The sequence below is a fragment of the Portunus trituberculatus genome, chromosome 39, assembly GCF_017591435.1.
Source record: "Portunus trituberculatus isolate SZX2019 chromosome 39, ASM1759143v1, whole genome shotgun sequence".
Lineage (NCBI taxonomy): Eukaryota > Metazoa > Arthropoda > Malacostraca > Decapoda > Portunidae > Portunus > Portunus trituberculatus.
Window position 1 is genome coordinate 13,133,795 of NC_059293.1, and position 27,500 is coordinate 13,161,294.

Sequence of the window (27,500 nt, forward strand, 5' to 3'; positions counted from 1 at the left end):
CTTGGATCCGGCTACTGTTCTATGATCCCCCTAGTCATGCACACATAACCAATCGAAAGAGAGAACGCAAGAGATAAAATTCAACGTACACTTTTTTAATTCTCTCTCTCTCTCTCTCTCTCTCTCTCTCTCTCTCTCTCTCTCTTATTCTTGGCTTTCCTATCTTATTTATCTATCTATCTACCCATCCATATACAAGGCCTGTAATCACATAGGCCCAAGTAAAGCGTAAAACAGTCATACACACACCATGCACTTTCTTATCTCCTTCATACAAAGTGAAAAGGGACAGTCTCGTGAACTACCCTGCTACACCCGAGGCTTAGGCATACCAGAGCTAGCCACAAGATCCATATAGAAGGTCAAAACGTGGCTCCCGGCTCACAGGCAGAAGGGTGTGAGGGTCAGAGGTTAACGAAGGCGAGTTTAGAGTGAAGCGATACTGCGATTCGATCCTGTCAGCTTGAAACACGGCTGTCCATAACAACATTGAATCTATTATTATTATTTTTTTGCGGTTCATGGTGTTTGTTGTTAGTTTTAGGCTTGTGTTGTACGTGTGTGTGTGTGTGTGTGTGTGTGTGTGTGTGTGTGTGTGTGTGTGTGTGTGTGTGTGTGTGTATAGTTGGCACGCACGTTTTTTTTATTGTTATTGTTGTTTTGATGTACGTGTTATTGTTAAGTGTATTGTTATCATCACTACCATTATTATTACAAATACTATTACTGTCACTACTATCACTACGACTACTGCTACTACTACTACTACTACTACTACTACTACTACTACTACTACTACTACTGCTACCACCACCACCACTATGACCACAGCTGCATTACATATGAATATTTTCCTTAACATCCCGTATAAATGAGTTTCCCCTTTCCTTTCCACGTCCTCATAAGGTCAAGTTTCGTTGCCATTTAGATAAATCAACCAGTCTATTAATCCCTCGAAAAATAAACGCTATTAATTTCAAAACGAGTGATGCGCATGACTTTAAAACTCATTCACGAACCTACTAAGGACTCGGCCTTGCAATCGAAACCTAAACAGTGGAATTTGAACGTAAGGAAGTGACAGACTTAGATAGACAATACCAACAGAAGCCAAGCAGAGGGGTACTTACGGAATTGGGGAGGTCGAAGGTTGTCCATAAAGGGCCGAGGGAAGCATCTCTGTACACCTGCGGAGGAAGAAAACACCTGGTGAGTATAGAGGTTACATAAAGCCTGTGTAGTTTGATTTACGGTTCATAGATGGCGCTAGTGAAAAGAAGGGTTGTTGAAAAGGAGTTAGTTAGTAGACTATGTGATATTTGAAAATGGGAAGGGAATTAAGAGAGTTAGAAAATGAGGAGACAAGTAAAGGAGGACAGAAAGGGAAATAGAGACAAGAATGAGGACAATATTAGGAAAAAGATGGATTTTGAGAGATATAAAGAGAAATGTAGACAAAGAGAATAACAAAGATAGAAAAGGAGATAGAAAAATATGAGGGAAAACAAGAAGAAAAATACAAATGGAAAAGGGAAAAGGGGAAATTAGAACGAAATATGGAAAAAAAAATAAAAGTGGATTAACAGAAAGATATGTACAAACTAAAAGAAAGATACACAAACAAACAGATAAAAAAATAGAAAATAAGACGAAAAGAAAAAGAAAACAAAAACAGAAAAAGGATAAAAACAGCGAAACCACCTAAGAAGAAGAAGAAGAAGAAAAAGGAAGTAAGATGAAAAGAAAAAAAAAACAAAAGAGAGGAAAAAAAAGGATAAAACAGAAACCTTTCCTCTCCCCCCGCCCCCATCCATTCACTCGATAGCCACCCACACACGCTTCGTCACTTCCACGCAGCAGCAGACAGTACCAATGACACGCGAGTGACTCCAGGTTGTGGCGCAGAGTGTATCCGAATAAAGTGAAGACCTCTAGAACACCACAGCGCCACAATCTGTATACTGCTCATCTCTCTCTCTCTCTCTCTTAGTTGTCTTCTTAGCAAAAAGGCAAGAAAGTGTTATCAAAAGTGTTTTCGTATTCAACATTAAGTGAATTCTGAATAATGATTGTGTAATGAATGGAAGAGGAGGAGGAGGAGGAGGAGGAGGAGGAGGAGGAGGAGGAGGAGGAGGAGGAGGAGGAGGAGGAGGAGGAGGAGGACGAAGAGGAAGAGGAAGAGGAGGAAGAGGAAGATGAAGAGGAAGAGGAGGAGGAAGAGAAGGAGGAGGAAGAGGAAGAAAAAAAACAAGAGGAAGAAGAAGAGAGGAGGAAGAGGAGGAATAAGTAAGACAGAAGCTTCTCCATACTTTAGTGGCACCCTCTAGCGACAAAGTTTTCACACACACACACACACACACACACACACACACACACACACACACACACACACACAAAGAGACTCTTGCCGTGCCGTCGTGAGAGCCGCCGCCTCCTCCCAGTTACATTACTGCCTCCCATGCACTCGTAACTTAGGAGAAACTTTTAATGGAAGTCTCCACTCCCTGTAGACAGCGAGGAGGGGCGGAGGGGCGGGGGAGAGGCTGACAAGGAGAAGGCTCGTGTTCTGAAAAGCTTTGGTCTCTCATCACTATTTTCAGAAGTCACATAGATGATAAGCCATGTTCTCAAAAGTGTTTCTCTTACCAATAATGCAAAACTCTTGTTAGTCTTGCTAGTAACTTCAACCAGAGCCTTTTCAAAGTAGTTAGGTTCAGAGGAGTGTTTCAGCATATGATCGACAGTCGCTCCTCTACTCTATTTCCCTTCTTATTCAACTCCACTTGTTTTTGTACATCTACATTTCTTTCCTTTACCTTGTTTGCTTTCTTTATTTTGGCATTTATTGTTATCATCGTTGCTGTCAGTGTGTTGATTTGTGTTAAGTTTGTTTTGTTGTCATCATTACCATTATGACTGTTACTGTTGTTACTCTATGTTCATCTCGTGTTTCTTGTAAATTTTCGCTTTGTATTTGCTTTTTATACAATTCTTTAATAGTCTAATTCCTATCTTCTCTATTTTTTTTACTCTAATCCCTATCTTCTCTCCTTTAATTTTTTTATCTACTACTACTACTACTACTACTACTACTACTACTACTACTTCTACTCTCCCTACCAACAAACACTCTCACTTCTTTCATCATTTTATAATCGTCTCCTACCATTATCACCACCACCACCATCACTACCTAGAAACCTCAGATGATAACTTCTCTTGTCTGTTTATTTAGCATTTTTTAGTGACAGTTGCTCAATTACCAGAGAGAGAGAGAGAGAGAGAGAGAGAGAGAGAGAGAGAGAGAGAGAGAGATTAACCAAATACAGATGATTAGTCATATTTTATTTCTTTGAATCACTTTATATAAATTTTTTTTCTTTTTACGGAATTAGGATATAGAAAAAATGGTTTACGGGTATCTTTCATTACTATTATTATTATTATTGTTATTATTATTACCATTATTATTGTTATTATTATTATTATTATTATTACTCTAGTTGTTGTTTCCGTTGTTGTTATTATTATTATTATTATTATTATTATTATTATTATTATTATCATCATTGCTATTTTGCATTTCTGTTGAAGAGCACACACACACACACACACACACACACACACACACACACACACACACACACACACACACACACACACACACACACACACACACACGCACACAACGTTCACATACACGTGTTCTCTGTTGATGCGCTGTTGTCTAGTGCTGACATTCGATAGTGAAATGTTCTTAATACCACAAGGGAATCAAGGTCTCTCTCTCTCTCTCTCTCTCTCTCTCTCTCTCTCTCTCTCTCTCTCTCTCTCTCTCCACACCAGCAGCCAATGCATTAACAATAGATCGTGATATGTTAACTTTTATCTCACGCCACAAGTCACCGCAGATCCCACGTACATTATGCAATCCTGGCCATGCTCACCAATATGTAACAATGAACCGGTGAGCACAGGTGAACACAGGTGAACACAGGTGCCTTTTGAATATTTCAGGTAAATGCCAATATGAAACACTTGCCGTAATACCATAGAGTGAGTAACGTCCTGTGTTGCAAAATTTTGGACGAAAACTATTTGGGCATAACGAATAATTCTGTTCTGACGCGGTGATAAGAGGACGGACTTATTTAGCAGCGCAGTGAGAGCGCTAGCGAGAGAGAACGAGAGACAGAAAAGAATGAGAGAGAAAAAAAAAGGACAATATTTCAGTTTGCACACACAGACACAGATTTCCGCAGCCCATATGACAAGAGACTTACTGTAACAACGCACAGCCTACAATTCCGAGCCAAATACCGCACAAAGTAGCGCCGAGTAAAGCGATCAAAGCACATACACACATAGGTTTGTGAAGCAGAGCCTTTTACGACTTTCAATATTTAATGACCCATCGCGTATGCATATGAAACTGGGCAAATGTCTACCGTGCCTTGTGAAAACTATTGAAAATTGCACGTTTTAAGTAGGTAGTGCATGCATGCGGCCCCCAGTAGATCGCTGGAGTCGGGCTGCGGCGCCAATCCACTTTTTCTACATCAAGACACGCCTGTCACTGATTGTGGGTGGCGTGGGCAGCCAGGCGGGATACTCAGATATAATTTACACTTTCACGATCCTACACGAAATTCTAAACCAGCACACCTGCCTCTTCCTGCTCTCTGTGTAGGCTCCCGATTTTGTGTACAATATCAGGAGTCAGTATACGTGTGTTCTTATTCACTGACAGAATTAATTTTGTACATGGTATATCTATATTTTGCCTAAGGAGACTGTTCAGTAGAGGAAACGAGGGAAAAGCTAACTTGTCGCTCCTAAACTCATAGTGTTGTTTAGAGAACGAGTGCATTTGCTATCATGTCAATTAAGAATATTCACGTGTTTTGTTCCAAGACGAATAACTGTTTAATTTGATGGTTTTAGATTCAATAAACATTAATACATCACTCACTCACTCCCTCAGTCAATGTATATGACAAGAATTTCTGTTTATCTACTAAGAATCAAACGAGATAGATGCATTTGCTATGTATTTGTGTATAAGTCCTAGTCAGTTCGATATAGGACTCTACGTCTATAAAGAAAGCCAAAACTGCGCGTGTGTTTAAGTATTTCCCCCAGGTACTAACGACGCGACTCCAAACTCAGCACAAAGACGAATAATTTACACACGATCTCCGAGCCCCTTTGAACTCCGCGATGAAAAGACACACGGGCGATTCCTCAAAACAAGATCCAGCCCCTTAATCAAGATCCAACCCTCGAGTCTTGTTCACCTCTACTCTTCACTCCTTTGGTTATGAAGCGCCCGCCGCCACCGCTGTCTGCCTGCCATCATCTCTTGTTCACCTCCGTTTTCATCCACACTTCAAACCAACACTTGCCAGCCACACTCCGCGCTTCCTTCCTCCTTACCTCTTAATTTATGAACCACAAACTCTTCGGCCTTTTAAATTCCCACAGAGAGGAGAGAGGGAAAGAGAGAGAGAGGGATATAGGGATGGGTGTTGTTTCCTCAATTTCTTCCTTTCCAAGCTTCGCCCCTCACTTGCGCCTCTCACAGCCCCACCTTCCACCTTTCCCTACCAGCCACCAGTCATCCTTCGCTTCACGGCCTCAACAACGCCCAACTTTCGCTAATTTGGCGCTACTGTATAGATTCTGGGGCTAACGTCCTCCTCCTCCTCCTCCTACTTGCTTTCCTTTTTCCCGTGTTGAGGTTAGATGATCTATGATATTCTCGTTTTCTGTGGGATCATAAATGGGTATAAAATATGATAGTTGTGAAGTGCAGTTTCTTTTCCTTCTTTTGTATTTTGTAACGTTCTTCTTGTATAGTTCCTTGTCAGTAGATTTGTAGCTCAGTGAAGGGTACAAGTTGTGGGTTTGTCGTAGTAGAAGTAGGAGTAGTAGTAGTAGTAGTAGTAGTAGTAGTAGTAGTAGTAGTAGTAGTAGTAGTAGTAGTAGTAGTAGTAGTAGTAGTAGTAGTAGTAGTGGTGGTGGTGGTGGTGCCTGTTGTTGTTGTTGTTGTTGTTATGTATTTTACGCTACCTTTGTTCTTTTCCACTTTATTTTATTTATTTATTTTTCGAGTTCCCACGGTTCTTTTACATTTTAATTACCTGTGGAGATTTACAGTGCTGCAACAACGAACAAGAGGAGGAGGAGGAGGAGGAGGAGGAGCTAAAGAGAAGGAGAGAGGAGGTAAGGGAGGCCAAAAAGGGAGATACAGCGCAGAAAAAAAAGAGAAACACACTGAACACGACATGAAACTTTCTACGTGTGACGATATTTCACGTTACACTTACACGTATACCTTTCTCTCTCTCTCTCTCTCTCTCTCTCTCTCTCTCTCTCTCTCCAAGATGAAAAAATAGATTGCACAGTTTCTGGCAGGCAAAGTATATAAGAACAAAATAAAATAAAGACATTCTCTCTCTCTCTCTCTCTCTCTCTCTCTCTCTCTCTCTCTCTCTCTCTCTCTCTCTCTCTCCGACCGCCGTTCATCACCTCATCAAAATTAGGTTAGTATGAAACTGGGTAACGGAAGTGGAGCAGCAGTGCGTCTTGGTGGAGAGGAGGGGAGGATGGGTGGAGAGGTGGAGAGGCTGGCGAGGGTGGAGAGGAAGGGAAGGAGGCGGAACAGACCATGAGTGTAGGGAACCAGCACCACCACCAGCGGCAGCACGCGTCAAGCCACAAGACAACACGCGACTGACTGACTTTCTGACTCCTCGCTTCCTTCCTCTCCTCTTTCCTTCTCTCGCTTTTGTCTTTCCTTCACTGTCTCCTTCATCTCCTTTTCTCAGTTTTTATGTCTATCTTTTAAATTTTCTCTTCTTTCTTATGAGTTTGTCCGTCTCGTCTCTGTCTTTTCTTCTTCTTTCCTTTTCTTGGTTTTGTTAATTTTGGTTAGAATTTGCGTTTTCATTTAAGTTTGGGGACATTTTCTTTTCTGTCTCGTAGCCATCATCATCATCATCATCATCATCATCATCAAAATCTCTCTCTCTCTCTCTCTCTCTCTCTCTCTCTCTCTCTCTCTCTCTCTCTCTCTCTCTCTCCATTATACCACCAAAATACATTAAATTTCCATCGTTTTTCATTTCCTTTTCTATATATCTTCCCTTCTTATTGATGGTACAAGATTGATAAATCTCTCTCTCTCTCTCTCTCTCTCTCTCTCTCTCTCTCTCTCTCTCTCTCTCTCTCTCTCTTTCTCTAAGCAGGTGGTTAATCTCTTCATCGCAAAATCGGTCGCCTAATAATCTCGTAACTCGGTCAATGAGCGGGTCAATGCAGCCATTCAAGAGGCGCTGTTTCCTCCCTCCTCCCTCTTTTCTTCTATTTGACTCTCCTTCCCTCCCTTCCTCCCTCCTTGTTGCTCCTTCCTCCCTCCCGCTCCTCCTCCACCACCTCGACCCTTTCTCCCCTTCCTCCCTCTTATATTTTGGTTATTTTCTTGTGTTTGTTTGTGGTTGTAGAAATGTAGTTTGTTGTTAGGGTCTCTCTCTCTCTCTCTCTCTCTCTCTCTCTCTCTCTCTCTCTCTCTAATATGGATGTATGTGTCCAATTAAGTGCTCAATTTGTCCAAACGATGCCCCGATAATATCTCTCTTTCTCCTCCTATTCTTCTTGTTCTTCTCGTCTTCTAGCTCCTCTTGTTTATAATTTCTTCGCCTTCCTTTTATATTTCTCCTGTTCATCATTTTCCTGTCCTCCTATACTATTAATATTTCTCATCTTTACATCCTATTCCTTCTTTATTTTTTTCTTCCCCCTTCTTCCCCCTTCTTATTGACTAATTTTCAAGCGTCAGTGCATTATTAATCCATTGACTCTCTCCCGCACTCATTCATTTATCATTCCATGTACTCTGCTTGCACCATACAAGGCCACGAGTAAATATAAAGCACTGGGTCAACACTCTTCCCTTATACTCTCATCTATACCACATCACTGCCTCGAGGTTACCACCACCACCACCACCACCACCAGTATGAAAGCCCACCATCCCATCCTCACTACCTCCATATATCCTGTCTCGTTAAGAAAATATGTTTAAGCATTTGGAATATTCACTAAGACTGTTTTGAATTGTCATAGTTAGGTTTTCATGCGCGTTAATGGATGTTTTTCTTATATCTCGTTTTTTCTTTTCTTTTCGTTTTTTTTTTTTTTTTTTAGAATGCTGGACTGTTTCAAAAGGTCATAGGTTTTCATGGGTATTTTAAGTGTTATTCCCTATCTATGTCTAGTTATCTCTCCCTTTTAAAAATACATAAGTTCTCATATGCTTCAGATTTCCAGTAGTACTGTTTTAAAAAGGTATGATAAGTTAGATTTTCATTGGTGTTGTATGTGTTTCATCCTATATATATCTTTTTATCTCTCTCTACCTAAAATGTTTTGAAACGTTTGTAGACTTTCAATAGGATCGTTTTAAAGGGCCGCATATGGGTGTGTAGCCCTGTCTGTCTCTGGTTATCTATCTCTGTTTAAGAATATATGGTCTGGAAATGCTTTGGACCGCTTTTAAAGGCCACGAGGTTTGTTTTTAAAGGTCATAAAGAGGATAAGTCACATTCTCATGGATATTTTGGTTGTTTTCTACTGACGATGCAGAATTGCTGTTAACCCTTTTACTGCCACACGAAACAGTTACTAGCCCCAGAATCAATGCGTGAAGTCTTTATAAGCATCTACAAGAAAGTTAGCGATAAAACAGAATGCATTTTGATATTTCTTCTCAGTTCAAAGACTAAATGTGGCTGTAGAACAAGTAAAGAGGTCTCAGAGAGGTTGATAATTAAAGAAAAGTGTACCAAGTGGTTGTCAAAGGGTTAAACAATCACTGAAATGATAAAAAAAAACACATGAAAACAAATGCTAATATTTCTTTTTTTTTTTTTACATATTGCTACGTTAATGTGAGTTACTAATTCCTCATAATATCTCTCTCTCTCTCTCTCTCTCTCTCTCTCTCTCTCTCTCTCTCTCTCTCGGCGACATATGACCTCGTTCTCGCGGCGCCATTCATTCATTCAATCAGCCAATCATTATTCTCCCCTTTGTCCCAAGAATTGCTCTGATTTGTAAAGGTAAAGAATGGGAATCTTTTCTTTCTTTTTATTATCAGCGAATTTGGCCTTTATTTAGCATCACGTTAGGTTTGATTTTGAATGAGTGTCGAAAAGTACCCACACACACACACACACACACACACACACACACACACACACACACACACACACACACACACACACACTTAAGCTACGCAATAACCTACACAAATACATACATCTTAAAAACCAAAACATCATCTGTATTTACAAACCAGTATTTAATTTTCATATCCCTTTATTTTTTAACTCCTCACTTAGTCTCCCTCCACACCTCTTAAAAGACAAAGCAAATAGATAAACGAACAAACATCTATATCTACAAAACTACCATTAATTCCAAGCCTTTAACTTTCTAATCCACAGTTCGTCTTCCTGTCCACCTCACGAACTCACAGAATATTATAAAAGACTAATATGCAGCATCACTCCGTCGGTAAGATAAAGGGTCTAGCCGGGCACCTCCTGCAGGCAGATGTTCCAACACGTGTCTGTTAAGCGCGTGCTGCTTCGCCCTCCACCACCCACAACCAGCCTTAAACACCATAGCCTTTAGACTCAAAATCCTTTCACAAGACATCCCAAGTTACTCACAGGGATAATGTGCGTTACGGAGAAGCGTCTTACGGCTCAGATTTCGATGTTCCCCACGGCCCATCGGCTTGATTAATTGAAGACGATGAAGGATAACCTATCAATGTGCCCTGAACCGGCCATCAGCGGAGAAAAGGGAAGGGTGAAGGGAAGGATGAAGGGGCGGTGGAGAAAGGGGCGCGAGAGGAGGGAGAGAGGGGAGGGAGAGAGGGAGAGGTCTTTGTGATTGTGCCCAGCCATCGCCGCTGCCTCTCCACTGCACTCATTATGATGCCTAAGTCCCTCCCAGACTGAGAGAGAGAGAGAGAGAGAGAGAGAGAGAGATTCTAACGATGACAGTAGGAAGAGGAGGAGGAGGAGGAACACAATAGAAAAGAAGGAGGACGAAAAACAGAGGATAAGAGGTGGAAAAAGAGAACGAAAAGGAAAGATGAGAAAGGAAGAGAAGGATGACGATGAGTAGAAGGGACCAGGAGAGAGGAAGAGGAGGAGGAGGAGGAGCAGAAAGGAAAAGGAAGAGGGGAGGTGTTAATGTGCAGGTTAGAGACGAAGAGAGAGGGAGAGTGATCATATAAGGGAGAGGGAGAGAGTGTGTGTGTGGGCGGAGGATGGAGAGAGAGAGAGAGAGAGAGAGAGAGAGAGAGAGAGAGAGAGAGAGAGAGAGAGAGAGAGAGAGAGAGAGAGAGAGAGAGAGAGAGAGAGAGAGAGAGAGAGAGAGAGAGAGAGAGAGAGAGAGAGAGAGGGGGGACGGGATACTGGAGACCAAAGGGAGGGTGAGTGGATGTAAGGGATGACAGGGAAGATGGAAGAGGGAGGAGGAGGGAGAGGAAGAGGTGGGAGAGGGTGGCGGGAGTGAGAGTGGAGGAGGCTGGGAAGGACTAACTCATTTGGAAGGACAAAGAAGTGGCCAATCAGCTGATGAGAAACCTTATACCTGGTACCCGCTCCCGTCTTACGAGAAAAACGTGATAGCTTATATTTTGAAACGCCAGGCTCTCTTGAGGGTGAATTTCAAAGATCGTATGGAAAGTTTTAGGTTCTCATAGGTGTTTTTTGACTGATGGTGTAAAGTCCTTATTAAAAATTGCACTAGGATTACGAAAGGACGATTGGAATACATAATTTCATCTGGAGACTTTAATTAGTCGATAAATGGTGTGTGAATGTTTAAAATAGATGGATAAATAGATAGATAGGTAAATATATAGATAGTAAGAAAGATGCAAAGAAACTTCACTAACCACAATCACGCATGCGTATCAGACTTAATGAGAAAAAAGTTATTATGAATTCCAATATATGCAGCTTCACAATACTACTAAAAAAAAAAAAAAGTTACCATAAGCATGTATACTCCTACACTGGCCATACAATCCTTCCACTTCCTACACATACTTACTCCTTTAATCATCTCATAAACTTCCACACTCCATACACACACGAAGCTCAAAACATTTATACTATGCACACTTCACATGTAATTCTGCCGTTCTCCATACAATAAAATATACACTCCTTTTCCCATCACATATACAGTTCATTCTCTCGTCCTCCACCCACTACACCCTCAGTCCGCCTCACCTACCCTAGTCACCCATACATTCTCTTACCTAACAAACAATGAGTCATCTATCTGCACACGTGCACTACTGATAACTGAGCGTTCTAATATGAGAGTCTTGTCACCAGCTACCTTCACACCCCTCGTCCACTCTCTCTCTCTCTCTCTCTCTCTCTCTTTACGGTAAATAAATGCTATTTTCTCCTAGTCGCTCACTCTGGACGGTTACTTAATGTTAGGATCTCTCAGTGTTGTGGAACGGTGTCTGTTTTTACTCCTCAGTCTCCCTGTTCTCTCCCCCCCCTCCTCTACAGCTGCTCGTCGCCGTAACTCCTACGCCTTGTTGACACTGATACCGATGAGATGAACAAGTTGGGCAATTTATGTAGAGGGAAAGATGCAAGTAAGTAGCAGCTATTCGGAGTGTTTGGTGTAAGTGTAGTGTGCGTGGAGCAAACTACATTCCTGCTACACCCGCCAGAACACATTAGCTCATGGCTGACCGGCTTCCCTCTGCCTCCCTCGCCACAAGATCATCTAAGGTAACGAAACTTTCCGCCACGGTGCAAGCGAGGGTGACGGCAATTCAGCACAGTAGCTAAAGTTTAAATTTACACGCCAAACCTTTGTTGAGGAGAGCCATTGTGGTTGCCGCTGTCCATTACGCCGCTGAGTGACCGTCGCCGCGGCAGACCAGCGGCTCATCTTGCTCCGGTGCGCGCTGGCAGGTGACGCCGCCGGCCCGAGGAGCAGCGGAACAAGTGGGCGTTCAGCTCCTGCGATTGTTGTCACGCTGTGTGTTTATAGATCTACAACCCAAGGAGATAGGGGTTTGCCGATGAATGAAAAACATTCTTTATCTTATTTAGTTTTAAGGTTGTTTGCTGTTTACTCAATCCTTTTTGATATGAAAGAGTTCTTGAATTCATTTCCCTGTTTATCTTCCAGCTTCAGTGTCTCGCTTGACACCTCCTGGCGGCGGTTGTCTTCAGGAGGCCTGCAGTCGTCCATCCGAAGACAAGCACCTGGCGGGTCTTCAGCTTCAAAGAACGATTTCAAAAATTCAAACCCAGCACCGCCGTCGGTTAGGTGATGCGCATGGCGGCCGTCAGGTGTCACGAAACCAGCGATCGATGACGGTATCGCGGGTCTATAACGCACCCACCGCAAGGATAATTAAAGAGCTGCAAGAACACGTGGCGCTGGCGGGGGGCGGGACGGCAGGCGGCGGGCGGCGGCCGAAGTCGTTACAAGCGTTGTCTGTTCCCGTCTGGGGCGGCAGCGGCAGCGGGGGAGGAGGCACTCAAAGGAACGAGAGAAGTTACGGACAGGAAAGCAAATTAAATATGCGGCGCGTTCTTTGTAAAGATTTCTCTCCACGACCAGGACTATGAAAGCTTCAGAAAAAACATCTTGAGGCCGTGCAGAAACTTTAGCACAACAGATGGACAGAGTCAATAAAAAAAGTGAAGAGATGCACCAACAGGTCAGTTAAAAAAAAAGCCGAAGGAGTCGCTTGCCGGGCCACCCCTCCGTGAAGGGCGGGGAGGCGTGGCGGTGCGGCGAGGAGGCGGTGCTGTTGTCGGGCGGAGGTCGTGGAGGGTGGGTGATCGTCACTTGGCGCCACTCAGGGGTCAGCTGATCTATGCGGAAGGGAAGTCTTACCTTAATGAGATGAGGGATGCCAGGTGGCGGCGTGGCGCTGGCCCGTAGCGAGACGCTTCCTCCTCCTGGTTGTTTCTATAGTCATGGACGCTCTGATCTCTGAATTGACGCTGCTTGACTGTGTTCCCGAGTACCGACTACAAATTCTCATTCCCTTCTTTGGTGCTTTGTCTTTTCCTCACCAGACTTACCGGAGTCGTTACTCGTTGTCTAGTGACGCTTTTACTCTTGACACCTGATTACGAACATTATCGCCGCACATCCATTCAAGGCAATTCAACGCTTCACGGTCTCAGTGCATTCACGCATTACTTTTTCATCAGTGGTGTAAAATATTTGTCACTCATTGGAACTTAAAAAAAAAAAATAAATAAAAATAACTTTTACTTAGGCATGTAGAATGTAGAAGAAATAAGGCGCTGCAACTGAAATAAGGAAAAAGAAGCAGCACTAGGAACTTCAAACATGAAGAAGCAACATTCCCTCGCTGAAAATGGTTGTATGTGTGTGTGTGTGTGTGTGTGTGTGTGTGTGTGTGTGTGTGTGTGTGTGTGTGTGTGTGTGTGTGTGTGTGTGTGTGTGTGTGTAGGGGGACGAAACCACAGAATGCTCACTTCTTTGCATCGATCATTTCCTGGTCTTCCTTCCCTCGTGAGCTCCCCCAAAGCTCGTGGATTACAGTAAAAGGTCATTAACACGAAAAGAACACTTAGCGAGGATTAGCGAGTCTTTTGTTTAGCTTTCGGATTAAACAATAAGGTAATTCTTTCACGCTTCATATTTGCCACTGATCTTTACATTTAACAGTGACAGTCCTGAGCAGAGCGACACTAAAGAACACTAAGGAAGAACAAAACAGAAGAGCAAAAGGTGATAACGAGACTGTGATAATAAGAGCACAAGATTGAAAGAAGATAACCGTGACGATCTTGAATACAGTGATACGCTTGTAAGAAAAGAACACGAAAGAACAAGAAAACAGAAGATTCTTAGGCAATAACGAAACTTTCTATGACAAAAAAGAGAAGATGAAAATAACAAAAAAAACAAACAAAAAACGAAGCAGTAAATCTTTAGATCATAAGACTATGAGAGAAAATGAAAGAAATTAAATAAGAAAAGATGGAAAGAATAAAAACGAATAAATTGATAACGTAGAACAAAAACAAATACAAGAGAGAGAGAGAGAGAGAGAGAGAGAGAGAGAGAGAGAGAGAGAGAGAGAGAGAGAGAGAGAGAGAGAGAGAAGAGATGAGGGAGGCAGACATGACACGTGGCTGACAGGTGAGGCCAGGCAGTTATGGTCGTAATTCACAAGTAGGGGGAGGCACCAGGTGGAGGGGGGGAGGGGAAGGAAGGGGAGACAGAGGGAAGGAGAGGGGAAGAAGAGGGAGTAAACTGGAGGAGAAGGAAACACAGGAGAACGAGAACGAGAGCGAGAGAGAGAGAGAGAGAGAGAGAGAGAGAGAGAGAGAGAGAGAGAGAGAGAGAGAAAGTAGAGAGGAAAATTATGGTACTAGTAGATTTGGGTGTACAGGAACACAGAAGAGTAGCGAGGGGAAATGACAGGAGAGAGGAGACACTATTACTGCCCTTTGTCTATTGATTCTGTATAGTGAGAGGACGACAGGCAGGCGACGAGAGGGGAAAATAGCAGACAAGGAGACGAAGGACAAGAAGAGGCGACTGCTGCTGCTTCTGATGACAAGTGTGTGTGTAAGTGGAAAATTGATAGCAAGAACACCGAGGGAGGAAAAATAGGGGAATAAACGTATTTTTTCTCCTCACTGCACGAAGGTAATGTGTGAAGTTATACAGTAAAGGAAGTGGGAATGAGTAGAGGAGGAATGTGTGTAGTTCTCCTTACTGTATAGAAAACAATAATGTGTAAGTTGATATGATTTGAAATTTACGGCAAAGAGGATCGACTAAATTTGTTTCTCACTCTAAAAAGGTAATGTGTTAGACTATACAATAAAAGGAGTGGGAATAAGTAGAAAAGGAAGGGGTGTAGAAGACAATGTGTAAGTTTATATAGTTAGAAAATTAAAAGAAAAACAGAACAAAATTTTTCATACAGTGGGAACATAGTGTTATAATTTATTCGGTATAAAAAATAAAAGAAACAAATATTAAGAAAAATACTGTAAAAATAAGAGAATCAGCCTGCAAAATCTATACAACATAAGAATCAAGGCAAAAAGAGAAAAGACTCAAATTTCCCTCATTGTCGAAAGTTAATGTGATGATTTACAACATAATGAATGCATGGTGTAAAAGAAACCAATAGAGGAAGTAATAGACACTCACCCAACTTTCTTTTCTTTCCTGCACTTGTAATATGAAGAATGTAAAAGGAATCGGACTGTATTCATACGTCTATAGAAATACAAGATAACGTTGAATAAGGGAATTGTTTTGTCATTTTCCAGTCCTCTTGTTCTTTCTCTTACTCTTTTAAAAGTACTACTCTTTCTCATCCTCCTTCTCTTCCTTATTTAACCCTACTCTTCCTCCTCCACCTCTAGTCCTCAACCTATTTCTATAATATGCCAACATTCTTGGAGTTTAAGTATATTTCTTTTCACTTAGCCGTAATGTTGTTCTTAGTTTCAATATCTTAACTTGCTATTATTGTGGCTTTGGACATTTTGAAGCAGCACCTTGTGATTCCAATGTGACAGTGCCATAAACCAAACCAACGAAACGAAGCAATCATCCTCTGGTTATCCCCTTTCTTCTCCTCCTCCATCTTTGCGGCTTTTTTAACATTTACCAACAGCGCTATATGATTCCGATGTTGCAGATTCATAAATCAAACGACCCAATCATCCAATGGTGATCCTCTTCCCTCTCCTCTTCCACCTGTCACTCCTCTCAAACAACACCAGAAGACTTCAGAGATTTACATAAAGTTTGTCACTCAGTCTATTTGTCTCTTCTGCGGCACCAGCACATCTGTCTGTCACAGTAACCCGCAGGTCGTCTCGAAGAGTTCAAAGGTCGCAGGTCAAACGTCACTCTCCCCTCTGTGTGACGTCACCGCTTGTGCATCACGTGACGGCCTCCAGCTTCGTCCCAGATCAGCGGATCATCTTGTGTTTAATATTGATTCTATGTAAGGTGAGGAAGGAAGTTAATAAGTAAATATGGAAAGCACGTGGTTTTCTTGTTTCTTGTCTTTTGGCGTTTGTTTTGTTTGAGGTTGCTTAGTGTGTGGTATAAATGCCTTTGATAATAGTAGTCTTTCGTAGTAGTAGCAGCAGTAATAGAGGGAGAGAGAGAGAGAGAGAGAGAGAGAGAGAGAGAGAGAGAGAGAGAGAGAGAGAGAGAGAGAGAGAGAGAGAGGTATCCACTCATCCATTTAATTATCCATCCAGCCAGCCAACCAACTAACCAGATAAACAAAACAAACAGATAGTGACAAAGAACCAACAGAATAACAGGAAATAAAGGAAACTCGACACCACACCAAACATTGCATTCCTTTCCTCCCTCTCCCTTACGAGCAGCCAGTTCTTCACCATCAGAAAGGAAGGAAGGGAAGAGAGATGAAGAGAAAAAGAGAAAGGCTTCAAAACCAACACAAGCACACACAAGAACACACAAGAACAACACAAGGGTACACGAGAACACTTGAGGGACGTAGGAACACACAAACACACACACATATACGTGCACATACAAACAGGGCCGCCAGAAGTGCTCCCTCAAGGCTGCATCCTCCTCTCTTTCCTAATCTCAAGGCCTCACGACCTCGCCTCTTCTTCGGGTAGCGAGCACGAGAGAGGAGGAAGCAGGGAAGCAAAACGGTCGTGGTTGTACAATTGCCTTTACGGTGATAACTAGTGTGAGATTTGTTGGGAAGCTGGAGAGGTAATTGGGAGGTGAAAGTGTGACGGGATGGGAGGTGGGTGGTTAGAATAAGGAAGGTGGAGAAAGACTGGGTGGATATAGCGTGTTGTTCTTTTAATGGAGGCTGTACTGTGCTGTAGAGGTACATTAAGTATATGGGGGATGGGTGATGCTTGTGGTGAAAGCGATGCACACTGATTAATGTGTGTTGTTAATCACGTGATCGTGGTCCCGTGTTCGTAAACGATTCGTATCAATATCATACAACCATAAGAACATAATGGAAGCTGAAAGAGGTCGTACGCAGCAGTTTCTATATAAAGGATGAACATTCATAAACATATCGCCCTATCTCGAATACTTTTAAATGCGCTAGTGAATATATTTAATACTTTAGAAACAAAAAGAGAGCAAAAAGCCACCAGGTCTCCAAGTGGTAGTCTCCGTACAAAGGATGCCAAAGTATTATCACTTAAGCTATCACCCCGAGCCATAAATTTCCCTGTTCCTTTAAAATTCCCTACTGACTCAGCACTAAGTTATAAGGAATTTCAAGGATATTTTCATGATCCTACCGGTAATGCAACAAGGATTCTGCAACATCAGCGGAGGATACACACCCATGAGAATCTGACTAATCATTTCTGCGGTCTTATAAAAAAAGTTAGGAGAGCAAATGTATATATTCTAAGAGATCCGATGCCATTTTGTTTATTTTGTTACGCTGGAGAAGGTGTAAATACGAGGTGTACAAGTTACGTATACAAGGAAATCCCAAGACAAAGAACTGAAAGAACTGAAAGACGAAGCGAAAAAGATCTGAGTGACAAGGGAAAAACAAAATGTACAAAGAAAAATATCCAAAGAATGAAACGAGAGAAGAAGAGAGAGAGAGAGAGAGAGAGAGAGAGAGAGAGAGAGAGAGAGAGAGAGAGAGAGAGAGAGAGAGAGAGAGAGAGAGAGAGAGAGAGAGAGAAACTATATGAAAAAAAAGTTCTATTAACACAGTGTGCTTGTTTTACCTCCTCTCTTATGCACTCCATCAATTACAAGGTCTTTTCTGAGTCGAGCCACAGACAAACTCATCCTTCCATACACTAACACAAACCTCAGATAATTTCTAAGCACAGCCAAACGGAAACTCGTCCTCTCATCTACAAATGTATATAAGAAACCTAACGTAAGCTAACCAAACCAGTAAAATCTCTGCACATACATTATCAATAACAAAGACCTTTCCTAAGCAGAGACACACACAAACTAGTCCTTCCATTAACTAGCACAAGTCTCAGAATCAGTTACGCCTCGAAAACTTCATATACGCATTCACTGCCTCTGTTGCCTCCGCTGCCTCCTGCCTTTCCCTCCCCTCGCTAGCTCCAGGAAGGCACATCCAGGGGACCCATCCAAGCAAACAAATTCGAGCGCAAATGTTTACTTACGGCTGCTTGTTTTCCTTTACGTACTCGTCTTTATCTCAGAGCATTTGGGTTACGTAATCTCTCCGCTTGTACGATGATTTTTGATGGTTAATCTCCGGCCCTTTGACTTGCGCGACTTTGATTGGTTATTTATCGTTTCCCGAGGGTTTGAGAGAGAGAGAGAGAGAGAGAGAGAGAGAGAGAGAGAGAGAGAGAATATTACCAACCTCATACCGTCAATAAGAAAGTAATAGAGGTAGTAAAAGGAAAAAAAAAAACATCAGAAAATGAGACGTATTTCAGTGATGGAAGGAAGAAAATAGAGGAATGAGAGAGAGAGAGAGAGAGAGAGAGAGAGAGAGAGAGAGAGAGAGAGAGAGAGAGAGAGAGAGAGATTCGTGGTAACAATCCGGGTCGCGTGGCTGAACTAAGTGCTAATCTTGAGTGTTCCCCGTCAGGAGCCTCGGGTCGCACGCCGCAGATCAGAAGGTCATCTTTGGTTTTTCCCTCCATTCCCTTCGTTCCCTCAGTCCCTCCCTCCTTTGCTTCTCCTTGTCTCTCCCTCTTTTCTTCTGTCTCTCCTTTCTTTTACCTACCTTTGCTTCTATCTCCTCGTTGTTTAGCCCTTCCCTTCCCTCCCTTGTGTCTCCTTGTCCCCTCTTCTTTTTCTTTACCTTACTTTTCTTCTCTTTTTATTTCTTCACTCCTTAGTCCTTTCTTTCCTTCCCTTCGTTACAGAGTCCTTCCTTTTCTTGTGTCTCCTTCTCTTCTCTTCATTTCTTTACCTCCCTTTTCGTCTCTCTATTCCTTCACTTCTTAGTCCTTCCTTCCTTCCCTTCGTTATTGAGTCCCTCCTTCCTTTTTGTCTCCTTGCCTCTCCCTCCTTTATTTTAGCTGCCTTTCCTTTTCTATTCCTTCACTCCTTAGTCCTTCCCTTCCTTCCCTTGGTTAGAAAGTCCCTCCGTTTCTTGTCTTGTGTCTCCTTGCCTCTTCCTCCTTTATTTTATCTGCCTTTCCACCTCTATCCCTTCGTTTCCTACGCCTTTTCCTTCCCTTGCTTTAGTGTTCGAGTCCCTCCCTTCTGTCCCTCCTACCTTTCCTTTCTCTCCTTGTCTCTTCTTCCTTTCCATTCCCTTCCTTTGTTTCTCTCTATCTTTCTCCTTTTCTTTTATGTTTCTACGTTTTCCTTTTCTTTGTTTCTTCCCGCTTTTTTTCTTTATCTTTCACTCTTTTTAATATTTCCACTTTCCTTCTCTAATTTTTTTTTTTTTTGCTCTCCTGCTCTGCAAATGATATTCCCTCAAGAACACGTAAGTAAGGGAGTCGAATAATTTTTTTTTTAATTCAATTCTGAAAGGAAAATTAGGGAAGAGCAAATTAAGAGGAGCATCATTTTCGTCTTTATTTTCTCATCTTTTATTCTTCTTTTGTTAGTTTGTTGGTTTTGTCACTCATGTTGTTTCTTGGTTTTGTCACTCATGTTGTTGTTATTCCTCTGTTACTTCGAGTCAAGTTGCGTGGGAGACTTTTACTTCTGACCCACTTCGCACCCCACGGCGGGAGACGGCTGATGGAAGAGAAGGAAGAGAGAGAGAGAGAGAGAGAGAGAGAGAGAGAGAGAGAGAGAGAGAGAGAGAGAGAGAGAGAGAGAGAGAGAGAGAGAGAGAGAGAGAGAGAGAGAGAGAGAGAGAGAGAGAGAGAGAGAGAGAGAGAGAGAGAGAGAGAGAGAGAGAGAGAGAGAGAGAGAGAGAGAGAGAGAGAGAGAGAGAGAGAGAGAGAGGAGGCGCTGATTCACGGAGGAGGAGGAAGAGGAAGGAAGGAAAGACGGGCGCTGATTCACGGAGGAGGAGGAAGAGGAAGGAAGGAAAGACACAGGATATGGCGAAACGGAGACAGGTAAGGTAAGAATAAAAATGTGTGTGTGTGTGTGTGTGTGTGTGTGTGTGTGTGTGTGTGTGTGTGTGTGTCTTCATTGGGACATGAAGGACGACGCAAGAATAAAATATGGCGTCTCTGCTCCACACTCCCTTCACACCGTATCTCTCTCTCTCTCTCTCTCTCTCTCTCTCTCTCTCTCTCTCTCTCTCTCTCTCTCTCTCTCTCTATTTTTTCTCTCTTTTTCTCTTATAAAAACGTTTTAAAGCAAGAATTTAATACCAATCAAAATAAAAGAAAGAAAGAAAAGAAAGAAAGTTTGGATAAAGTAGTAAGAATATAGACTCTCTCTCTCTCTCTCTCTCTCTCTCTCTCTCTCTCTCTCTCTCTCTCTCTCGCGGGTTGTATCAAGCAGCGTTAGCGGTGAAGAGAAGAGCGAGAGACTGGTAGGGTGGCGAGGAGTGGCGGCCATGAATTAGGGTGAAAGAAGGGTAGATCGGGAGAGAAATGAGAGAGGAGCGTGTGAGTGAAGGGCGGCTGACGGTGAGGAACGAGTGGGTCACGAGTGAGTAATGAGGAAGGGTGAGGCAGCGCAGTGAGAGAACAAACAATGCTAAGTTGGATTTTCTTAAGCGTCAACCAAAAGGGACAACAGGATGGCGAGGAGGTGAGATAGCCTATTCGTTTTTTTTTGCTTTTTTTTCTTTTGATGGGGTGAAGTTAGGTTAGGTTAGTTAGGTTGTCAGGTAACGTATGGTAGTTAGACAAGAATTAGTGAAGATTGAACATTCCAGCTGCCTCTTTCGCTGCTTGAGGCTCAGTTATACAGTGCTTTGGATAAGGAGAGGTTAAATTAGCTTAGGTTAGGTAAGATCAAGTAAAAGTCAGGTTATGCAAATTAGAAAAAAATGCAGCAAGGTCCAATATTCCACTTGTCTCTTTAGGTGCGTGAAGTTAAAGGTTACTATAGGTCTGGTTAGGTTAGGTAAGGTTAGGTAAGGTATGATAAAGCCACGTTTGTTTAGTTTAGGTTTGATGAGGCAACTTATTCAAAGATAGGAATATATGAAACTCAGACATTCCAGTTGCCTTTGAAATGTGCTAAGTTAGGTTACATTGTTGGGATATGTCAAACTTAGCATAATTGAAGATAACATTACCTAGTACATCTAAAAAAATTGACTGAGTGACTAATCTTGCTAATTTCAACGTGAAAATCGGAAGTGAAAGATACTACATGTCACCAAACCCAGAAATGAACACTTGTGGCGTGCGGCGCGTGCGGGAGGAAGTGCACGAGGAAGTAGGTGACACGAAGGGCGGGGAAGGAGTGGCGCCGGAAGTGTGTCGGCGCTCAAGGGTGGCGGAGGACGGGCGGGGGCGTCTTAAGCCATCATGTGGGGCAGCCGAGTGCGTCCTGATCGCCCTCCTCGGCTCCTGCGCCCTCAAGAGACGCCGCCCTTATTACCTCGTCTCAGAAAAGCTCCTCCAGAACAAGAACCACCAAGGCGTCCACGGTTCGGAACACTCCAGACTCGGCACGCGTTACATTGCCTTTCTAGTTTAATATTACGTGGAATTGGAGACACAAAGAGGCAGAGAAAAGACGCTGAGTGCTGAGACAAAGATATGATGCTTGGGTGACGGCTTGCTGTACTACGCGCGGAAGGGATTGACTGGAGTACTGAGTAGAATAATGAGGAATATAGGACATACTCGGACTGGTAAACTGGGCTGCATGAAGAGAGAAATTGCCTGGTTTTTTTTTCATAGGTTGAATGATACATAGAAGGTACGAAGATAAAAGGGTATGTCCTATTCATACAAATAAAAAACAAGAGAAAACTGAATATGATGAAGAATAATGATTAATCAGTTGAACTAACAATATTCATAAGAAAAGAAAAAAAAATTAAAACAAGGTAGAAAAAAAAAATTACATGTCATCATACTCTCTTAATGAAGGAAGCTATTTTTCTAATAATACAGGAAGTGTAGGAAATGCAGCCGCCAGAGTGTTTGTTGGCATCACATGTGGTCTGAGGAGTGTACTGGTTGTGTGTGTGTGTGTGTGTGTGTGTGACTCGAGGTAATCATGTCACACACTGATCCATACTTCCACTTTGCTTAATTCCAAGTAATTACGCACCCAAGGATCACGTTGAAGCACAAAGAAAAAGTTAACTCGCATGTTTTCTTCTCCTTCCAGTTTTATCAAGAATACATAATTCTTTTTCTCGTGCGTCACTTCTGGTAATCCATTAACTTTTTACTTCCATTTTCTCCTTCTTCTCCTTTCTTTGTGCCGTGTATTAGTCACGTGACGGTCTTTTCTGAGATGAGAGCGACAGACAGTCATGACGTCGTTCTATACTTAATGAAAATCACCGCTATCTTGCAACTATGACTCACGACCATAGTATTCTGATCCACCAACTTTCCCTGCCTCCTTCCCTCGCCACTCACTAATCGCCAAGCTAATTTCTGGTGTCCTCTCTCAGTGACCCCTCCATGAGACGACACTCTAGGCAGATATTACCTTTGCTTCGCCATGAATGGAGGACAGAGGGCGCTGGTGTGTCCTGCTGTGTTATCCTTCCCCTCTCGTTCATATATGCCACCCTAAGTGCAACTCTGCTCTTTGTTGCAATTTCCTGATGTGATTTAGTACATGTCCCCGTGTCATGGCGGCCCTGACAGCACACCGGCATCTCCCGCTCATCCATCACCTGCTTCTCTATAAATGGTTCTCTTTATGACAGCGTCGCGTCGCAGCTTTGCCAATACCTGGTCAGGGACAGCCACCACCATGACGCCCCTGCCATTACCTCAGTCAAGATCCCTCTGCCCCACCAGACCTCCCCGCCTCAACAAATTGTCATTGCCATAACACTGCCGCTGCTACCAGTGTCACTATCATTGGCCACCCCCACTCCACTCCCTCCGCCACACTGTCACCACCACACATCCATCATTGATCTGTCACTACCACTACACACACAAAAGGCATCACCCACCACAGGCAGCCCAACTGTTACTACACCACCACCACCACCACCACCACCACCACCACCATGCCGCCCTCAAGGTCACCAGAGTCCTGCCGTCGCGTCCACACCTGCGGCCACAACACGCGACGTCCCGACCCCGGTGCGCTGCGGGGCTCGCCTGGAGCGCCGCGTTCACCAAGTGTGACATCATGATAATGGCTTGAGTGTACTGATGACATAAATCACCACAACAAATAATCCTCTTCTGTGGGAATACTGTGATGTTAATTCCATTACTTGGCAGTGAAGCTATGTTCGTGACTAACCAATTCACCGTCACAACGACTGGCAATTTAAGTATTTCTATAATCGATACTTGGTAAAAAAGGACAAGTCATAGGGGCAGTCACACATCAGACACACACACACACACACACACACACACACACACACACACACACACACACACACACACATCGCCGCTCTCTACTAAGTAACACGTGCATCGTCGCTCGTCATACTACCTAGCCGGGCACACGTAATACATTATCACCTGAAATAAACGTCCCTTAAGAAAAAAAAAGCCTACCATCACAAACCCTGAGGTGTGTGTGTGTGTGTGTGTGTGTGTGTGTGTGTGTGTGTGTGTGTGTGTGTGTGTGTGTGTGTGTGTGTGTGTGTGTGTTCCCGCAGCCCGTCACGCGCCACGAGCCGCCTTGCATGTGGAGTTACCTAACCACAAAGTGTCCAAGGCTTCCAGGTCACCTGTCGGCGGCATCTCACCTGGAGCACACCTGGCGGGCGGCGTGCGGGAACAGCCATACGCTCCTCATACCCGAGCATTTTCCCGTATTTCTATCTTCTTTCTTTCCTCCTTTACCGCTTTATTTCCTCGGAACTTCCTGCGCAACACTGAACGCATTGACAGTCCGTGCCGCCTCTTGCCTCACGTGCGTCCCTGATTTGCTGCTTTCTCACAACTTGGTCCCTTTACAAAAAAAGCTAAGATAAAATAGACGAACGGAAACTGAAATCATTACATCAGCAGCGCACCGATAGACACAAGGGCAACTTCTTACCGCGCCCATCAACCAAAGCGAGAATGACAAACTGAATCTATTCTAAGACAATATTCTGAAACATTTCTGCGCTACACTTTACAATTCATGTGATACGAGTTTTTTTAGGGACGTTTTTACAGTTCTAGCGACAGATTAACAAAATCTTTACATTATTAGCAGGAGAAACAGTCTTAAGAATCTGGCTAATGATCTCTGTAGCCTGTAGCAAAGCGTTTCTGAATACGTGTCTTCAGCTTGCGTGTCTTGGAGCTCTGCAATGCACAGCTGTAGGGGAAAGAAGCACATGGGGAGGGGGTGGTGAGGGTGAGCGGCTGCGTGACTCAGCACCACTTAACGTAACATTTCGTGTCTTTAGCTTCACAACATTAAGCGTCAGTGTGGCATTAGAAGGCAATTAAGAGTGCGTAAATGATCCCTTGATGAGCCATAAATCACTTCCATTTGGGCTTCGCAGGTCTAGCAGAAAATCTCTCTCTCTCTCTCTCTCTCTCTCTCTCTCTCTTTCTCCTTCCCCAGCAGCTCGTGTTCTGCGGCAGCATTCGTGACCTACTGACAAACAATCTCTTTTTTGGGCGTCGCTGTGACTTCGACGACAATCTTTCCCGCCAGGAGTCAGCGGGGCGTGGGTGGCTGCGTCTCGGGTTCCGCTTAATGTTCCGTGAAGACGCGCGCCGCCACGTGCCGCTTCGAGGAGGGAGAAAAGCAGGGAGAGGGAAAGGGAGGAACATAGCAACTGGAACAGGGAAAGGTGAAGGAAAAGGGCACCTGAGGGGGACGAGGAGTAGTGAAAGAATTCGTCGTTGAGTGAAAAGAATTATTTAGTGTCTAGGAATTGCTGAGATGAAAACGTGCCTGAGGTAGAAAGAGGTAGAGAGAAGGAGAGGAGGGAGGAGAAAAAGGGGACAATTACTCAAGGGAACTTGCGGTAAAAAAAGCTGTATAGAAAAAAGGTCAGAGAGAACTATATGTCTGTAGAAGAAATACTGGTGCTACGAGGAGGAAGAGGAGGAGGAGGAGGAGGAAGAGGACGAAGGGGAAGAAAAGGAAGATGAGAATAGCATTTTAAGTGAAGTTGCAGCAAAGGACTTTGTATAGGAAGTTAGAAGAGAAAATTAGAAGTTTCAGTATATAAGAGATACTCTGCCCAAGGATTACAGACAAATGCTAAAGGATGACCAAAAACATTATTTAATACTGTATATGTGTCTGATAGCCGAGTGTACTTTTAACGTGACGGAGAGAAGGCAGAGGGGATACAGCGCCAACACTCAGTCACCCACACTCATGTACAAAAGAGTTTACGGTCCGTCGGTATCACGCTCACGCAGGCCGCCCGCCACTCACTCACCTGGGAAAACAAATAATCAACCCAATGACCGATGCAGCGCTACCGACCAACATCGAATACAACTAATCACTTATACACTTTTTCAACAACGAACGCAGGGAATGTATGATGAAAATACTGTTACTAGTCCATCGCTGCTCATCCATCTCAGAGTGTCAATACTTTACACACACACACACACACACACACACACACACAAAAAAAAAAAAAAAAAAAAAAAGATAGGTATTTTAGTAACCACAGCTAGAAGTCACCATGCAAACATAACTTTACAGAGAAAACACACATACGCACACACACACACACACACACACACACACACATACACATACACACACACACACACACACACACACACACACACACACACACACACACACACACACACACACACAGTCTTGATATACTAAAGTACACAATTTTTAACAAAACATCTCAGACGCGAAAAATTAAGGAATTAACCAGTTATTAGTTAGCATAAAGCATAAATCAAACTCTCTCTCTCTCTCTCTCTCTCTCTCTCTCTCTCTCTCTCTCTCTCTCTCTCTCTCTCTCTCTCTCTCTCTCTCTCTCCCTTCTTTCCTAAAATTGACCGGAACTTTGTCTCACCGAAGTTTATTCCGTGTTCATATTACATTGTGTAACACAATAATCTATCAAGGTAGGAATGCAAATTTTATTGACATTAATTATCACACTTCCCTTTTTTCATGACAACATTGAATTTTTTCACGCGGAATTGCCATCAAAGCAATAGGAATTAATTTGCGGGGAAATATTTCATTAAGTGTCACAACCGACGAACGAGTGCTCAACACCTCTGGCCTTCAGCTGTAATTATTTTAAGAGCTGCTTACATTTACGGTCTATACTCAACTAAGCGAAAAAAAAAAAAAAAAACTACACCACAAAACAATTCACAAAGTGGGGTACTTCCTGAAGCTTCTTAGTGGTTATATTACATTTCCTTGTGCTTCTATACTTCAGTTTTAAATATTTCACTCTCTTATTCATTTTGTTCTGCCGGTCAAGAAAGTTGAAAGTCAGATGGAATGATGAAGCCTCTTAGTGGTTATATTACCTTGTGTTACTTTAACGTGAACTTACTTATTACACTCTCTTATATCCTTTGTTCTGCATGAAAGAAAGTTGAAGGTGACTATAGTGAAGCTGTGGCGGTTTAATTACGTACTTGACATGTATATGCTGTTAAAGAAAGCAGTAACTTGAGAGAAAGAATGACGTATGAAGAATGACATTCCGAGGAATAAGTGAATGAGTGTGTGTTGATATGAAGTAAAGAATAAGTCATGAAGAATTAATGGAGTATTTCAGATGAGAAACCTAAAGACTTATGAAGACGCCCTAGAGAGTGTAAAAAGTGGTTTCTCGCTCTCACCTTCCCTATTCCAAGTTTTCTTTCACGGAGTAACATTTGAGCAAACTTTTCTATCCCAGTTTTACCCTTAGACTCCTTGATACATAAAAAAGAACACACATAAAAGGGTAACATATGTATGAAAGCACACGTGAGAAGAGAAAAGGAGAGAAACTGAACACGTGAACAAAACTGAAGAAGGAACACGACACGAAAATTCTCTTATCAGTGTGAGAACCGAAGCATTCTAGTGTGCCTCAACTCTCTCTCACCAGCAGCATCCCCGACTACCACCACCACCACCACCACTATACCGTCACCACCACTGCTCCCATCCCCACCATCCCTACCATCACCAGCCGCCACCCGTCGCCTTCTCGCGGGGGGATGTGGTCTGGGCTGCGGTTTCATCCCAAAGTTTTCACACAGATCTGCGCGAGGCCCAAAAGTTGGTAAAGAATAGCGAGGACTCCCGCCCGACCACACGTATCCTGGCCGCGTTTTGTGTCTTGAGAACGGCTCGCACCCCCACCAGGAGCGGAAATTAATGTTGGATGTTGGCGATTATCTAAGGGTAGAAAGGATAAA

General features: G+C 43.1%; 1 protein-coding gene across 11 annotated transcripts in view; it reads right to left on the minus strand.

Annotated features, from left to right (window-relative positions):
• The window catches only part of LOC123515430 (homeobox protein prospero-like), a 268,714-nt gene that overhangs the window by 41,423 nt on the left and 199,791 nt on the right, over positions 1-27,500 (minus strand). For all 11 annotated transcript variants that reach the window (XM_045273988.1, XM_045273987.1, XM_045273986.1 and 8 more), the window contains one exon: positions 1,131-1,187. In XM_045273988.1, the coding sequence (XP_045129923.1) occupies positions 1,131-1,187 (57 nt within the window). The remainder of the gene's footprint in view (positions 1-1,130; positions 1,188-27,500) is intronic.